At 38.2% G+C, this 18,096-nt stretch overlaps 1 protein-coding gene across 17 annotated transcripts in view; it reads right to left on the reverse strand.

Moving 5' to 3' along the window:
* NUCB2 (nucleobindin 2) overlaps nucleotides 1–18,096 on the reverse strand; it is a 53,626-nt gene that overhangs the window by 13,466 nt on the left and 22,064 nt on the right. For all 17 annotated transcript variants that reach the window (XM_054438770.2, XM_054438774.2, XM_054438760.2 and 14 more), the window contains 7 exons: nucleotides 14,995–15,121; nucleotides 7,221–7,324; nucleotides 5,886–6,071; nucleotides 5,613–5,703; nucleotides 4,966–5,024; nucleotides 4,776–4,868; nucleotides 1,413–1,502 (listed from right to left, as the gene is read on the reverse strand). In XM_054438770.2, coding sequence (XP_054294745.1) covers nucleotides 1,413–1,502; nucleotides 4,776–4,868; nucleotides 4,966–5,024; nucleotides 5,613–5,703; nucleotides 5,886–6,071; nucleotides 7,221–7,324; nucleotides 14,995–15,121 — 750 coding nt within the window. The remainder of the gene's footprint in view (nucleotides 1–1,412; nucleotides 1,503–4,775; nucleotides 4,869–4,965; nucleotides 5,025–5,612; nucleotides 5,704–5,885; nucleotides 6,072–7,220; nucleotides 7,325–14,994; nucleotides 15,122–18,096) is intronic.

The following is an 18,096-nucleotide window of genomic DNA, read 5'->3' on the forward strand; positions in this document are numbered from 1 at the left end:
CTTAGTCCTGGGTAAACTAGAATAGCTGTTCACCCTTTCTCAAACTATTTTCTGGACAATTAAAATTTTAATTTAAATGGTAATATTTTCAGTTTTTATGTAGAAAAAGACTATGTTCTTTCTTCCATCCATTTTGGTTGGTGCCTCTCAACTATTCTTATCAAGTTGTCTACGCATTCATTTATACACAGTTGACTGTGTTACAAGTTGATATACTTTTCTGGAGCAGTTTGCCAAGATATACTGAGAAATTTTAAAAATTGTTCATAAATCTTAAGAACAGTTCCATTCCTGGGAGTTAATCCCAGGGAAATCATTATAGATTGCCCAAAAATGTGTGAAGAAACGAATAGTCATCATAGTGTCATTACAGTAAAATACTGGAATTTACCCAAAATGTCTAAATCTGGAGAAATGGATATATAAATTATGCTACAGCCATATAACTGCATGTTAGGTAGTCATTTTAAAAATCACGTTTTTGAAGAATGACATTAAAAGATGTTTGTGAAATATTGTTAAATTTTTAAAAAGTATTTCATCAACATACAAAGTCATTTATACAGTATGAAGCCATTTTAAAAAATACATAAATATGACTGGCCTGGCATGGTGGCTCATGCCTATAATCCCAGCACTTTGGGAGGCCGAGGTGGGTGAATCACGAGGTCAGGAGTTCAAGACCAGGCTGGCCAACATGGTGAAACCCCATCTCTACTAAAAATACAAAAATTAGCCGGGCGTGGTGGTGGGCACCTGTAATCCCAGCTACTCAGGAGGCTGAGGCAGAGAATTGCTTGAATCTGGGAGGCGGAGGTTGCAGTGAGCCAAGGTCATGCCACTGCACTCCAGCTTGGGCAACACAGCAAGACTCTGTCTCAAAAAAACAAAAAAAACAAAAACCAAAAAGCAAACAAACAACAATAAAAAAAACACATAAATATGAATATATGTATATACGTGAATTTAAAATGAGACAATACATTGTTTACATACTGTATGCTGTATGTGCATATACTATATATACAAACTGCATACTATTCCAAATTAACATAATACGATGCATAATTCAAGAATCTACCTCTGAGTAGTAAAATTATAGGTGAATTCTAATTTATTCTTTCAATATATCTATATTTCTAATTTTCAATAACTAATCCTATTTTATACTTTGAAAAAAAGCATAATTTTTAAAAGACTTCTAATTTTATGCAGTATGATTATAAACAAGAAATAAATTGCTACAAGCTTTCCAAGAAATCAAGTTCATTATTTTATAGTGACATTTATATAAAAATCCCAAGATAGTAAGACTATACATGCAAACATAATGGGGAATAAAAGTTAAAAGTAGAATAGACTGATGTAGAATTTGTTGAACCATACATCTCATTTAGAGTAGGTTCTATTACCTCCCAGCTATCTGGCTCCAAGAATTCTTTTTTTTCTGTGGCTTTCAAAAACTCCTCCAGAGTCACCAATCTGTCTTTGTTAGTATCAACCTGATTAAAACAAAATGTATACAGAATATAAAGTAAATCTTTCTCATATTATTTAGACACTGTCAACTGTCTTGTAATAGATGCCACTACACAAACATACAGCAATTAGGACTCACCTAACTTCCACAGCAACTGGAGGAAAAAAATAAAAAACAGAGCACTCAACATTATACTAGAATTACAAAATAAATATCTTTCTCTTCTATATAATTCAAATTGGAAAATATGAGATATCTATATACCTAATGACCACAAAACCATTAAGTTTCAGTCAGCTGATCTGAGTGGTTAGGTGACTGGTACTGTCTTCCTCCTTTACCGTAATATGTATAACCCCTCTTGAAGCCAAGTTCTTGGGTAAGAAAAAGAACCATTCCAGGAAGAGGATGGTTTTAGCCAAGAGTAAAGGAGGTTAAATTAAAATGCTCTCAACATTGTTTCTTAAAAAAAACACAATTACCAAAATCAGAACTAAAGCTGGCAACCTCTCCAAATCCTCTTGTACAGCTGTTACAGCCTGTGGCAAATTTCGTTACAAAGGTGTACTCTATAATGGTCAAAGAAATTCACTTGATAGTTGGGATGTCAGCAGTCAACAGAGATCCCAATTTAGCATTTACAGCTCAAAAATTCAGATGAAAGTTACTGAAGCAAAATAGTGGGATTCAGTTACCCTGCATATGATGCCTACATCAGAGTTTTTGGCTTAGAGGGAGGAGAGGCAGAGCAAGAACTGCAGAGAAAGGCAAATATTTAAATGAGGGTAGTCATTAGATGGACCATGGACATTTGAGCACAGACTCAGTGGAAGTAAAACCTTGTGATGATCTAGAAAAGGGGTATTCCAGAAAAAAGAAATATTAAGTTCAAATGCCCTAAAATGCGAACAAGCTTGATGAGAGGTAAACATCAGAAGGCCAGAGGAGAGAGTCACAGAGAGTAAGGCAAGGATGAAGTCACAAATCTTTTGGAAATAGGAGGGATTTGGGATCATATTACAAGGGAAATTGCAAGCCACTGAAGTATTTCCGTGCAAGAGAGCACATGACCTGATTTATGCTTTTAAGAGCTTACTCTGCCGACTTATGAAGAAGTGTCTGCAGTGGGGTAAGGAATAGAAGCAGAGATGCCAGTTAGGAGACTTGCTTGGACTTGATTGGTATTAAATAGTAGTGGAAGTGGGGGGAAGTGGTCAAATTCTGGGTCTGTTTGAAAGATAGATCAAATAGAACTTATAGAGGAAATGCAGGATGTGAGGAAAGAAGGATGACAGCCTGAGCAACTAGATGAATTATGATTCATTTGTTGAAATGAAAAAGGCTGAGGAAGGAACAGATCTGGGTTTGAAGAAGAAGTGAGTTAAACACAAGGAGAACTGTCAAGCAGATAACAACCCTAGAACTCAGAGAAAGGAGACAGCTGAAGATAAAAATGTTGAACTCACCAGCATACATGCAGATATAGAGCATATATAGAGACATGGGGCTCCACACTATCACTTAAGGAGAGAACGAAGCCAGAAAGGAGAACACGGCCAAGGCATAGGCCCAGGGCAATGCAACATGTAGAACTTGGAAAGAGAAGGAAGAGCCAGCAAAGAAGAGAGAGTGAGGTATGAGGAAATTGAGGAGGGGTGGTTTCCTAAAAGCCAAGTGAAGAAAGCATTTCGAGAAAGAGGGAGGCATCAACTGTATCAGCACAGATTAAGGCGAAAAGCAAAAGTGAAGAATTAACAGGAAGAGGAAGAATAGACAACTCTTTGAAGAGAAACAAAGAAATGAGGCAGTAACCAGAGGTTGTTTTTTGTTTTTGTTTTTCAGTACTGAAAAAAGGGTTTGCTTTGGTTTGGTTTTGAGATGGAATCTTACTGTGTCACCCAGGCTGGAGTACAGTGGTGTAATCTTGGCTCACCGCAAACTCTGCCTCCTGGGTTCAAGCGATTCTCATGCCTCAGCCTCCTGAGTAGCTGGGATTGTAGGTATGCACTACCACACCCAGCTAATCTTTGTATTTTTAGTAGACACGGGGTTTCACCATGTTTACCAGGCTGGTCTCGAACTTCTGACCTCAAGAGATCCACCTGCCACGGCCTCCCCAAGTGCTGGGATTATAGGCATGAGCTACCGTGCCCAGCCCAAAAAAAAAAGTTTTATACCTGATATGCAGTAGCATCTTTATCTTTTAGAATATTTTAAAGTAGTTACAAATTATTTTATTCATACTAAAGGCATCTAGTATAATAATCCGGATCAAAAATGCAAACTTCAGCCTGGGCAACATAGCAAGACCTTGTGTCTCCAAAAATTAAAAAGTTAGCTGGCAGCCTGGGCAACGTGGCAAAGACATGCTGTCTCTTAAAAAAAAAAAAAAAAAATCGGCCTCGTGCGGTGGCTCATGCCTGTAATCCCAGCCAGCTCTTTGGGAGGCTGAGGTGGGTGGATCACTTGAGGTCAGGAGTTTAAGACCAGCCTGGCAAACATGGTGAAACCCCATCTCTACTAAAAATACAAAAATCAGCCAGGCGTGGTGGTGCATGCCTGTAATCCCAGCTACTCAGGAGGCTGAGGCAAGAGAATCACTTGAACCCAGGAGGCGGAGGTTGCAGTGAGCCAAGATTGCACCACTGCACTCCAGCCTGGGTGACAGAGTGAGTCTGTGTCTCAAAAACAAACAAAAAAGGCCAGTGGCTCACGCCTGTAATCCCACCTATAATCCCAGCACTTTGGGAGGCCAAGGCGGATGGATCACCTGAGGTCAGGAGTTCAAGACCAGCCTGGCCAACATGCTGAAACCCTGTCTCTACTAAAAATAAAAAATTGGCTAGGTGTAGTGGTGGGTGCCTGTAATCCCTGCTACTCAGGAGGCTGAGGCAGGAGAATCACTTGAACCTGGGAGGCGGAGGTTGCAGTGAGCCGAGATTGTGCCATTGCACTCCAATGTGGGTGACAAGAGTGAGACTCCATCTCAAAAAAAAAAAAAAAAAATTAGCTAGGCATGGTGGCTCCAGCTTGTGGTCCCTCCTCAGTCTCAGGAGGCTGAGACCAAAGGACTGCTTGAGCCCAGGAGGTTGAGGCTGCAGGGAGCCATGATTGCACCACTGCACTCCAGCCTGGGCAACAGAGTAAGACCCTGTCTCAAAAAAAAAAAAAAAAACAAAAACGCAAACTCCATTTAAATACAAATTCTGTATATTTTCCATCTTAAAGTAAGATTTATTGCAAGAATTAAATAATACATAGAAATAATATATTATCTTAAACTTTTAAAACATACCTCATTCATTACATGTTCCCTCATTCTAAGCCTTTCTTCTTCCATTTCTACCATATCATCCTCTTCATTTTTAGGGTCATATACTTTCTCCAACTACAAAGAAAAATTTTAAATGAACATGAAAGGAAAAAAAGTAACAAGAAAAAAAGAGAGAGAACAAGAATACTGAATACTTAATAAACTCCTTTACCTCTTTAGTAAATAGGGCTTCTAATTCTTGTTCATCCAGGAATCCATCACTATTAACATCTAAAGTTTAAAAGTTACAAATGCAAAAATAGATTTTAATACCTTATAAAATAATTAAAATACAATGATTTATAAAGGGTTTCCAAAAATAGTACTGATGTGAAGCATCAATAGACTGCAGAAAAGCATTTATTCTTTTTCATGAAGCTTTAGATCAGCTGAACTGATAAATATGCTATATTTATTTGTAATTCGTAATCATTTGTGAGGAAAGCATATCTTTACCATTTTTTTCCAAAAATATAAAGTATAGCAATATTCTATAAGAGTAGAAGTAAAATGTAATATTATAGTATAAAGCCTATTAGATATAACCTAGCTAGTCACAGTTTAGTTTTCACTTAACAGAGAACTTTGCAGTAATTCATATGACTCAACAGTAAAAGCCAGTATAAAGACAGAGCTACTGATCTAAAACATTTTATACTGCAGGTAAGCAATAAAGACTATCGTATTACCCTAGAAAAACTCTAACCATTTACTCTCACTAGAACTCAATAGCAGACCTTGGCAGAAATCAATTAAGAGGAAAGCAAATATTTTTTCAAACAGCAGATATAAATATTAATGTTTGTATCAAATCATTACCATGTAACTTGAAAAATGTCTTGGGGTCAAAGTCATTAGGATCCAATCCATCAGTCTCTTCCCATACCTCTTTTAGTTGATCTTTGCTTCCCTGTGAACGAATTTTAAAAAATTGCTCAAAACAAAATATAATCTATCTGTACAGACGCAAAATATAAATTTGAGGAACTTGGCAGAAGAATCAAGATTTAAGTACTAATAACACAATAAAAATCCACTGATACAAAGAAGTATCTTTATCTAAAAATGGTTTCATAAAGTCACAATCCTTACTGGGTGATTAACTTTAGGGTGATTTTCATGCTTTTTCTTCATTTCTTCAAATTTAGACTCTTCTTCTTTTCTCTTTTCTTCATTCAATGTTTTTAAATATTCTCTCCTTTCATGTTCCTTCATCATTTCATATTTTTTAAATTCTTCATGTCGAGTCTTGTCATAGTGTTCCAGATCACTTGTTGCCTGAAATGCAATAATGCATTTAAGTTAAATAAAAACATTCATTTGAAAAATGTAAATAAAGCCATTCTTGAATATAGCATACTCTTGAACAGAAGTGGTACAGGAGGGCAAAAACATACTGGACTCCTCTTTTTAAATTCTACCATTTAATTTTAGTCAAGTTTTTTCTTTTTTTTTTTTTGAGACGGAGTTTCACCCATCACCCAGGCTGGAGTGCAGTGGCACGATTTTGGCTCACTGCCACCTCTGCCTCTTGGTTCATGCGATTATCCCATCTCAGCCTCCTGAGGCCTCTCGAGTAGCTGGGATTACAGGTGCTCACCACCACCCCCGGCTAATATTTGTATTTTAAGTAGAGACAGGGTTTCACCATGTTGGCCAGGCTGGTCTTGAACTGCTGACCTTGGGTGATCCACCCACCTCGGCCTCCCAAAGTGCTGGGATTACAGGCATGAGCCACCATGCCCAGCAATTTTAGTCATTATTATTACCAGAGAGTATTCAAAGAAACTAAAAGTTCAAAGCTAGCCCCAACTTTAGGAAACTCCTCATAAGCAAGTAATATATAAGTTGATTTAAAAAAAAAAAAGAAGAAGAAAGGAACTACATCAAATCTAGACAGTACAGAAAACTAAAATGGCTTCTAACCATTTAACTAATCGAATACCTGCCAGGTTAGAACTAGTTCCATTCACACATAATGTGAGAGGTCCATAAACTCTTATCTAAAATCCCTGAGGCCAGATGTGCTTCAGAATTTTCTACCTTAAAGAAAGGGAATATGGTACATATGCCATATTATGGAATATCCCTGTAGTATCTGTAATCAAACAGACTAGTATTTCTTAAGCAAAATCTATAAATATCACACTAAGTAGGTTAAATAAAAACTGTAAATGGTTTTACTATAATTGGTTCATTCAGGCCAGGTTTCAGTTTTTACAGCTTTTGGATTTAGGAATTGTGGATAAGGGATTTTAGACCTGTATGTACATATTAATATCTGTATTAATAAGGGTTAAGCTACCTCCCTTTAAAGATCTTCTACAGAATATATAAAAGTTATATTTCCATTTCATTGGGTTTACTTGTCAAATTACAAAACCTCAAAGGCACAATAAAGACAAAACTTTTTGGAATTATTCTCACCGCTTTGATTAGCATATCTAAATCTGTGGATTCAAACTTGTCAGGATTCAGGTGGTTTAGGTGATCAAATTGTTTTAGAAGAGCTTGGTGGTCCATGCCTATATCTGAAAGAAAATGAGAAAACTGTAAATGATCAATTTCTAGAAGCTAGAAACATTATAATAATTATACATAAGAAAAAGATTTCATATTTATTCCTATAGGATTTTATAAGGAAATCCAAAGTTTTAGCATAAAGACATATTTACTTTACGAATACTGCATGTGTTATTCTAGATAAAGGTAGTGTCCTTGAACCTAGAGTGGAATGCAATTTAACATGTATATTTTTAAAAATTCTCTCTCATTTTTTTTTTGAGACATGGTCTGCTCTGTCACCCAAGCCGGAGAGCAATGGTGCAATCATGGATCACTGCATCCTTGACCTCCTGGGCTCAAGCAATCCTCCCACCTCAGCTTCCTAAGTAGCTAGGACAACAGGTGTGCACCACTATGCCTGGCTAATTTCTTTTTTTTTAATTTTTGGTAGAGACAGGGTCTCACCATATTGCCCAGGCTGGTGTTGAATTTCTGGCCTCAAATGATCCTCCCACCTCAGCCTCTCAAAGTGCTGGCATTACAGGCATTGAGCCACTATGCCTGGCCTTATGCATATTTTAATGTTGTATCTAAAACGACTAGACGACTATCAGCACAATAACAAACCCTTTTTAATTATCTTAAAACTACTAAATATCCTGCTTTTAATTAAACTCTAATACAGTATCCTTATCAAAGGTTTAAGTAGAATTTCTAAAAATAATTGCTCTAAAGCTTACGTGAAAGAATTCCTTGTATATTGCTCCAATGGATCACTTATGAAACAATAAAAATCTAACTTAGGTAAATTCCTTTTAATTATGACATATTTTTAAGGAAATATCAATTTTTTTAACTTTTAAAAAACAAGTTACAATTTACTATAGTGAAATGGGTGAAGTGATACTGGATTGTTTCAGTTGTATTACATAGTGGACACATGTAATAGGTACACAGTGGATATACATACAAGACAGCTCACCAGAAACAACCCAATAGGAGCCCTTATAGAATTGAGCAAAATGGGTACATTGTCGAAGTTGTTGGAAATCAGCTCTCATTTAGGAAGAAGGAATATACAAATATGGAATGGTGAAAGGCAAGAAAGAAATTGCTAGAGATGAATGGGAATTAGCGCTATCTGTGTGAACTCAGCATTTCTAAAATATGTACATTTAACATGTATATGCACGTTTCACATGTATATGATATATATGTGTGTATATATGTGTCTATGTGTATAGACATGCATATTTCCTAGATCCATGCAATTAAGGTGCCAAGAAAATACACTCCAGTAGCAAGGAGCATACCTAGTGCCAGCTCTTGATCTAAAATATAGTTGCCCCTTAAGAAAAACCAGTGCTCCTCAGAGAAATGGCTCATTCCAGAGCTGGGGCAAGGTAGGTACAAGTTGATCCTGGAACATATTGTTATGCCAGAAAGTGAAGAACTGCTAAATCTGGTTCAAACAAGTTTTCGCTGAATTCTAAGTATGGCACTGTACTAACAGTTCTATTTATGAAGAAAATACTTGTTTTAAGACTTAGCCCTAAAAAAAATGACCAGACAGTGAAATATATAAAAAGACCCTTAACCTCACTCAAAATAAGAGAAATACATATTAAAACTGCACTGCTATACTATCTAACAGAATGGAAAACTCCTAAAGTTTGATGACACATGCCATTAGTAAGCCTGTGAGGAATTATTGCTGGTGGGTATGTGTATTGATACAACCTCTATGGAGGCAAATGTGGCAATATCTATCAAAATTACAAATATATATAATTTGATTTGGCAATTCCACTGTGGGGAAATTATCCTAAAGATAATCTTATAGGGATACACAGTGACATATGTAAAAGATAGTTCACTAGAAATAACCTAAATGTCAATTGACAGGGGCCTGGCTAAATAAATTATAGTATATCCATATAATGGAGTTCTATGCAGCTGTAAAAAACAAAAAAAAAAGAGAGATGGTCTCTATGTACTAATACAGAAAGATATTCAAAATATATTATTAATTGAAAAACAATGCACAAAAATGTGTATTTCCTTTTGCATAAAAAGAAACGGACAATAAAAACATTGTATTTGTATTTGCTTATATATAAAGAAACTCAAGAGTCAGGCATAGTGGCTCATGCCTATAATCCCAGCACTTTGGGAGGCTGAGGCAGGAGGACCACTTGAGGCCAGGAACAGGAGTTCAAGACCAGCCTGGACAACATAGCAAAACGTCATCTCAATTTAACTTAAAAAAAAAAAATAGATAAACCCAAGGAGGATGGTGTTAGGGGACATTGGGAACTGACAGGATACAAAAATATCAGGTAGATTTTTGTTCTATATTTTCTACATTTGTACCACGTGAATGGGCCAGGCACGGGCTCATGCCTGTAAACCCAGCACTTTGGGAGCCTGAGGCAGGTGGATCACTTGAGCTCAGGAGTTCAAGACCAGCCTGGGCAACATAGCCAGACTCCATTTCAATAAAAAAAAAAAACAAACTGCCTACTTTAAAAATTACCCCCCTCCCTAAAATTAAGACTGTTTAAGCCCTTCCTCAAATTATCAGATATTTCAATTCATACTGAACCAATGAGAAAATAATATTCCTTAGTTTCTAAGTTACATCAGACTGTTTCCTTTTTTTTTTTTGAGACGGAGTCTCACTCTGTCACCCAGGCTGGGGCACAGTGGTGTGATCTCGGCTCACTGCAACCTCCGCCTCCCGTGTTCAAGCGATTCTCCTTCTTCAGCCTCCCAAGTAGCTACCAGCACATGCCACCACATCTGGCTATTTTTTTGTATTTTTAGTAGAGACAGGGTTTCGCCATGTTGGCCAGGCTGGTCTCGAACTCCTGACCTCAGGTGATCCACCCACCTTGGCCTCCCAAAGTGCTGGGATTACAGGAGTGAGCCACCACGCCCAGCCTAGACTGTTTTCTTTATGCAATGAAATTCAGTACCCATCTTGGAATGAAGAGGATACTGTTAAGACTGAGGGGATGGAAGTTGTCCCAGGGAGAGAAATCTCCACACATCTCAGGCCTGGCTTCAAGTATGGAATTACCTTGCATGCCTGACTACCCCAAGTAGCATGGCATGACTCAATTTACTTCTCATTGATATCCTTAATTTCAGGATGATGAGTATTTGGTATTTGTTTTCTAAGACTATATGTTTAAAATGTAGATTATTATACTCTTTCCCAGAGCCAGAATCTCTGGAGGTGAGATCTAGTAATCTACATTTCTAACAAGATTTCTAGGAGATTCTCATGCAATCTGAAGTTTTAGAACCACTATTCCAAGAGTTAAATGTTCAGATGTTTATTAATGACAACAAACCACCCAGATAACCAACCTATGGGAGGATATCACAAGGACACATGAACCAGCTTGAAAGATCTTCCACTGGCTAAATCTACTCCTTGATTTTGACTCATAATTAGAAAGCTCATTCCAAGATAATACAGGAAATTCACCTGTACTGTCACATAGTACTTTTATGATTTTATTTTCTACATTTAAATCTTTAATTTATTTACAATTATTCTGATAAAGGATATAAGAAATATGGTTTTAACTATATCTTGTCCAAATGGCTAGCAAGTTATACCAACACTACTTAGTTAAAAATTTGTTGGGTGTGGTGGCATACACCTATAATCCCTGCACTTTAGGAAGCCAAGGCAGAAGGATCATTTGAGGCCAGGAGTTCCCTCAAACCAGCCTGGGGAACACAGTGAGACTTTGTCTCTCCAAAAAAAAAGAAAATTAGCCAGGCATGGTGGCACACTCCTGTAGTCCTAGCTACTCAGGAGGCTGAAGTGTGAGAATCTCTTGAGCCCAGGAGTCTGAGGCTGCAATGAGCTATGATTGCATCACTGCACTCCAACCTGGGCAGTGATGACCTGTCTAAAAAAAATAAATTAATAATAAAAAAAATAAAAACCTATCTTTATCCCACTAATAATGAGATACCAGCTTTATATTAAACTAAATTATGTTGTGTATTTAACTCTACTTCTGGAATGTCTGTTGTGTTTCACTGGTCTTTCTACTTTTCTGCCTAAGCCATACAGTTTTAATGACTGAGGCTTAGTGACATAATTTAAGATTTAATATTAAAGATTTAATAGATATTAAAGATTCAATTTCTAATATCTAGTCCTTTATTGTTCTTTTTCAGAGGTATCTAAGTTTTCTTACTTGTGTTCTTTTTCTTTTCTTTTCTTTTGAGACACAGTCTCACTCTGTCACCCAGGCTGGAGTGCAATAGTGTGATCTCAGCTCACTGCAACCTCTGCCTCCCGGGTTCAAGTGATTCTCCTGCCTCAGCCTCCTGTGTAGCTGGGATTACAGGCATGTGCTACCATGCCCAGCTAATTTTTGTATTTTTAGTAGAGACAGGGTTCTGCCATGTTGGCGAAACTGGTCTTGAACTCCTGACCTCAGGTGATCCGCCCACCTTAGCTTCCCAAAGGGCTGGGATTACAGGCGTGAGCCACCATGCCTGGCCTACTCGTGTCCTTTTTCATATGCACTTTAAAAAATTCACTTGGCTAGTGCCAGAAAAATAAAAGTATATATTTTTATTTGGATTATGTTTAAATTATATATTAATCTAGAGAAAACTGACGTGTTTATAACACTGAGCCTTTGTATCAAAAAGTTATTGTGTCTTCCCACTTATTCAAGTATACTTTTGCATCCTTCATGAGTATTTTAAAGTTTTTGTCTGTCAGTTTTGCACATTTCTGAGTCGGTTTATTCTGGACATTTTATCTTTGTTGCTATTGTAAATGGAGTCCTTTTCTTCCATTCTGTCTTCTAACGGGCTGTTACGTACATATGGAAAATATTGATTTCTACGGATTAAGTTTACCATACTTTTCCTATTGAGGGGCTCTATTTTCCTATTGTTTATAGTAAATTTTTCCATTAATTATTTTGGGTGTTCCATATATATATAAACATCACATCATCTGTGAAAAAAGATGGTTTTATCACCTCCTTTCCAATTACTTTACCTCCAAATTTTTTTTATTTGTATAAATGTTTTGGCTAGGTCAGGCACGGTGGCTAATGCCTGTAATCCCAGCATTTTGGGAGGCCAAGGCAGGTGGATCATCTGAGGTCAGGAGTTCGAGACCAGCCTGACCAACATGGTGAAACACTGTCTCTACTGAAAATTAAAAATTAGCCGGGAGTGGTGGCAGGCACCTGTAATCCCAATTACTCAGGAGGCTGAGGCAGGAGAAGCCCTTGAACCCAGGAGGCAGAGGTTGCAGTGGGCTGAGACTGCACCACTGCATGCTCCAGCATGGGTGACTCAGTGAGACTCAGTCTCAAAAAAAAAAAAAAATTAAAATTAAAAAATAAAAAATAAATAAATGTTTTGGCTTGTACCTCCAAAGCGATGTTATTTAGTGGTGGTTACAGTGGGCAACACTGTCTTGTTTCTAATTTCAGTCAGGATACATACTTGTGCTTCCCCACTAAGTATGATGTAACTGAGTTGGATATAGCTTATCGTGTTACAGAAGTTATCTATTAATTAGTATTTTATTACTTTAAATTATGAATTGGTGTTTAATTTTGTCAAATGGATTTTCTGCATACATGGAGAAAGCCATATGACTTATAACTTTTTTTCTTTTTTTTTTGAGATGGAGTCTCGCTCTGTCACCCAGGCTGGAGTGCGGTGATGTGATCTCAGTTCACTGCAACCTCTGCCTCCTGGGCTCAAGCGATTCTCCTGCCTCAGCCTTCTGAGTAGCTGGGATTACAGGCACGTGCCACCACACCCAGCTGATTTTTGTACATTTAGTAGAGATGAGGTTTCACCACGTGGGCCAGGCTGGTCTCAATCTCCTGACCTCAGGTGACCCACTCGCCTCGGCCTCCCAAAGTGCTGGGATTACAGGCGTGAGCCATCATGCCCAGCAAGATAACTTTAAGATATCTTTGCATTTCGGAAATTCTATTACATAGCTATTTGATCTTCTCATAGCCTAAAATTAAAAGAATAAGGATTCTAATATTTATTCCAATTTATCATTTGTCCTTTGACTTTATGACTTTTTGTGATACATCAAAATTTTAAAGATTTTTTTCTCCTTAGGACTATTTATATGATGATTTATAATATTAGATTTCCTAATATTAAGTCCATCTTGTATTCCTGAAATAAATCCAACTGTCATGAGATAGTATTCTTTGGAGACATAATAATTTTGATTTTGGCATCAATATATAGCAAGAATGTGGAAGCTTTCCTTCTTTTTCTATGCTCTGGAATAGATTAAATAGAACTGACAATCTGCTCTTTAATGCTTTGATAGAATCACTCAAATCATTAAAGAGTAGACAGATAGTTTCCCTTTATGAAACTTATTCTTATGCATATGTAATCCTAGCAACTCAGGATTACTTGTGGCCAGAAGTTTGAGACCAGCCTGGGCAACACAGCAAGACCATATCTCTAAAACACATAATTAAAAAAACAACTAGGCCAGGTGCGGTGGCTCACGCCTGTAATCCCCGCACTTTGGGAGGCCGAGGCAGGTGGATCACGAGGTCAGAAGACCGAGACCATCCTGGCTAACATGGTGAAACTCCGTCTCTACTAAAAATACAAAAAATTAGCCGGGTGTGGTTGCGGGCGCCTGTAGTCCCAGCTACTGGGAGGCTGAGGCAGGAGAATGGCGTGAACCCGGGAGGCGGAGCTTGCAGTGAGCCTAGATCATGCCACTGCACTCCAGCCTGGGCGACAGAGCGAGACTCCGTCTCAAGAAAAAAAAAAAAATTAGCAGGGCATGGTGGTGCATGCCTGTATTCCTAGCTACTTGGGAGGCTGAGGTGGGAGGACTACCTGAGCCCTAGGAGTTCAAGGCTGCAGTGAGCTATGACCATGCCACAGCACTCCAGCCTGGGTGACAGAGGAAGATCTCATCTCCTAAAAGATTTTCTTTAAACAAAAGAAAGAAAAGAAATGGTCTGGATCTTGTGTTTTTTTCTGGGGCTAGATCTCTGAAAAATTTTCTATTCCATGTATGAAAATTCTTCTGATTAGATTTTCTTTCTCTGCTTCCTTTTGGTTTCCTTTAATATTATTTTTCCTCCTTTAAACCAGTTGTTTAATTGATTACTTTTCATTCCTCCTTTTCATTGCTATAATTATGGCTGATTATACTGATTTTTGAATGATATAAAATGTATTATCTATTTAAAACATTAAATTCTAAAAATTAAGAGAAGCCAAATCAATACTAACATAAAATTTTGACTAGAAGAACATAGATGGCACGTACTAATATAAACTGACCTCAACAACCAAATATTAAAATTTTCTAGCCAGGCCTGCCGGCTCATGCCTGTAATCCCAGCTCTTTGGTCAAGATAGGAAGATTGCTTGAGCCCAGGAGTTCAAGACCAGCTTGGGCAACACAGCAAAACCCTGTCTCTCTAACTAACAAAAAAAATTAGCCAGGCATGGTGGCACACACACCTGTGGTCTCAGCTACTCAGGAGGTTGAGATGGGAGGATCACTTGAGCCCAGGTAGTCAAGGCTGTAGTGAACTGTGATTGTGCCACTGTACTCCAGCCTGAACCACAGGGTAAAACGCTGTTTCAAAAGGAAAAAAGAAAAAAAAAATCCTACCTTTTGTTTAGCACTTACCTTGAAGGGAATCCAACTTAGCTTTAATTAACATTCTTAACCTTCCTACTTCTTGCCTTTTCAGTTCATCAAGTTTTGTCCTCACATGGTGACTTACTAAATCCAGTTCTTTGCTTAGCCTCCCACTCTGTTAACAAAATTAATAAGTTAGTTTTATCTATTAAATTCCATTTTCAGACAAATGCAACAGCTTAAAAACAGGGTTACAATACACTAGTGATAAATACTTTTGACTAATTTAGATAAATTTAATATTATAAAAAGAATTTCCTTCAAAAGATATTAGCTTTAGGGCTGGGTGTGGTGGCTCACGCCTGTAATCCCAGCACTTTGGGAGGCTAAGGTGGGCAATCACCTGAGGTCAGGAGCTCGAGACCAGCCTGGCCAACCTGGCGAAATACCGTCTCTACTAAAAATACAAAAATTAGCTGGGTGTGGTGACACACGCCTGTCAATCCTAGCTGCCTGGGAGGCTGGGGCAGAAGAATCACTTGAACCCAGGAGACAGAGGTTGCAGTGAGCCAAGATTGCACCACTGCACTCCAGCCTGGACAACAAGAGCGAGACTCTGTCTCAAAAAAAAAAAAAAAAAAAAAAAAAAAGGCCAGGCACGGTGGCTCACGCCTGTAATCCCAGCACTTTGGGAGACCAAGGTGGGCGGATCACTTGAGGTCAGGAGTTCGAGACCAGCCCGGCCAACGTGGTGAAACCCCATCTTTACTGAAAATACAAAAATTAGCCAGGTGTGGTGGCCCATGCCTGTAATCTCAGCTACTCGGGAGGCTGAGGCAGGAGAATTGCTTGAACCCAGGAGGCGGAGGTTGCAGTGAGCCAAGATCATGCCATTGCACTCCAGCCTGGGCAACAAGAGTGAAACTCTGTCTCAAAAAAAAAAAAAAAAAAAAAGATTAGCTTTAACTCTAAAATCAAGATGTCTGAAAAATCATGTAATTTAGAAAAGCATCATTAAAGCACAAAGCAGAAACTCAAAAGGTTAAATTGCAAAATGGTGTAGCCACTTCAGAAAACAATTTGGCAGTTCCTCAAAAAGTTAAACATAGGGCTACCATGACCCAACAATTCCATTCCTAGATATATAACTAAAACAACAGAAAACATGTTAACACAATAACTTAAACATAATATTCATAGCTGCATATTCATACTAGCCAAAAAACCAGAAACCTAAACGTCCATCAACTAATGAATGGATAAACAAAATATAGTATACCAATACAATGGTATATTGTTTGGCCATAAAAAAGTATAAAATCCTGACACATGCTGCAACATGAATGAACCTGTAAAACATTATGCTAAGTGAGAGAAACCAGACACAACAAACCACTTATTGTATGAGTCCACGTATATGCAATGTCCAGAACAGGCAAATCCACAGAGATGAAAAGTAGATTTGTTGTGGTCGGGGAAAGGGGCGCAATTAGGAGTTACAGCTTAATGGGCACACAGTTTCTTTTGGCGGACAATGAAAATATTCTAAAATTAGATAGTGGTGATGATTGCATGACTCTGTGGGTATATTTTAAAAAACTACTGAAATGGCAGGGTGCAGTGGCTCCCACCTGTTATCCCAGAACTTTGGGAGGCTGAGGTGGATAGATCGTTTGAGCGCTGGAGTTTTGAGACCAGCCTGGCCAACATGGCGAAAACCCATCTCTACTAAAAATACAAAAATTAGCCAGGTGTGGTGGCACATGCCTGCAGTCCCAGCTACTCAGGAGGCTGAGACAGGAGAATCGTTTCAGCCGGGAAGGTGGAGGTTGTAGTGAGCTGAGATCATGCCACTGCACTGCAGCCTGGGTGACAGAGCAAGACTCCATCTCAAAACAAAACAAAATAAAACAAAACAAAAACAGACAAATAGACACTGAATTTTATCCTTTAAAAAGATAGATTTTATGGTATATGAATTATATGTCAACAAAGTATTTAATTATTTATTTATTTATTTATTTTATTCTATGACACGGGGTCCAGTCTGTCACCCAGGCTGGAGTGCAGTAGCATGATCATGGCTCACTGCAGCCTCAATCTCCCAGGCTCAAACAGTCCTCCCACCTCAACATCCCGAGTAGCTAGGACTACAGATGCATGCCACCATGCCTGGTTAATTTTTGTATTTTTTGTAGAGACAGGATTTTGCCATGTTGCCCAGGCTAGTCTCGAACTTCTGAGCTCAAGCAATCCACCCACCTCAGCCTCCCAAAGTGCTGGGATTACAGGTGTGAGCTACCGCGCCTGGCTTGTTATTTTTTAAAAAGTTAAGTTGGTCAGCACCATTAGGGCAAAAAAGAACATTTAAATTAAGTTAAAATTCAGTGGGCCTCTATAAGCATTAGTCATTCCATATATAAAGGTTTTTCAAAATTTATCTTTTTTAGGTCTCCTTTGATTACTTTCTTCATAGATGAGTAATTAGTAGGAAAATTAGGAGAATATACTGTTACAGAATCAAAAAGAGCAGTATATTTCAAGGAGAGAATAGTCATTATTATTAGATAAAACAATGGTTTTCAAAATGTAGTCCCCAACTGGAAGCATCAGCATCACCAGGGAACTTCAGAAATGCAGGCTCTAGAGTTACTGAATTGGACACCCTGAAGGTAGGAACCAGAAATATGTTTTAACAAACCCTGAAATCTAAAAACTATTGAGATAAATAAAGGAGCCCAGTAGAATGAGGAATCAAAGATGTTAGGATGTTGACTAGATTTGGCAATTAAGAAGTCATAGATGCCCTCCATGAAGGTATATTCAGTGGAACAGTGAGGGCAGTACCATAACCTTTCCAGTTAGGGAATGTTTGGGAAGTGAAGAAATGTAATATGATTCTCCTTTCAAAATGCTTAGCTGAAAAGGAAAGAGAGGCCGGGCACGGTGGCTCACGCCTATAATCCCAGCACTTTGGGAGGCCAAGGCAGGGGGATTATTTGAGGTCAGGAGTTTGAGACCAGCCTGGACAACATGGCAAAACCCCATCTCTACTAAAAATACAAAAATTAGCCAGACAAGGTGGCCCACACCTGTAATCCCAGCTACTTGGGAGGCTGAGGTGGGAGGATCACTTGAGCCTGGGAGGCA

This window comes from Pongo pygmaeus, chromosome 9, assembly GCF_028885625.2.
Source record: "Pongo pygmaeus isolate AG05252 chromosome 9, NHGRI_mPonPyg2-v2.0_pri, whole genome shotgun sequence".
NCBI classification, from domain to species: domain Eukaryota; kingdom Metazoa; phylum Chordata; class Mammalia; order Primates; family Hominidae; genus Pongo; species Pongo pygmaeus.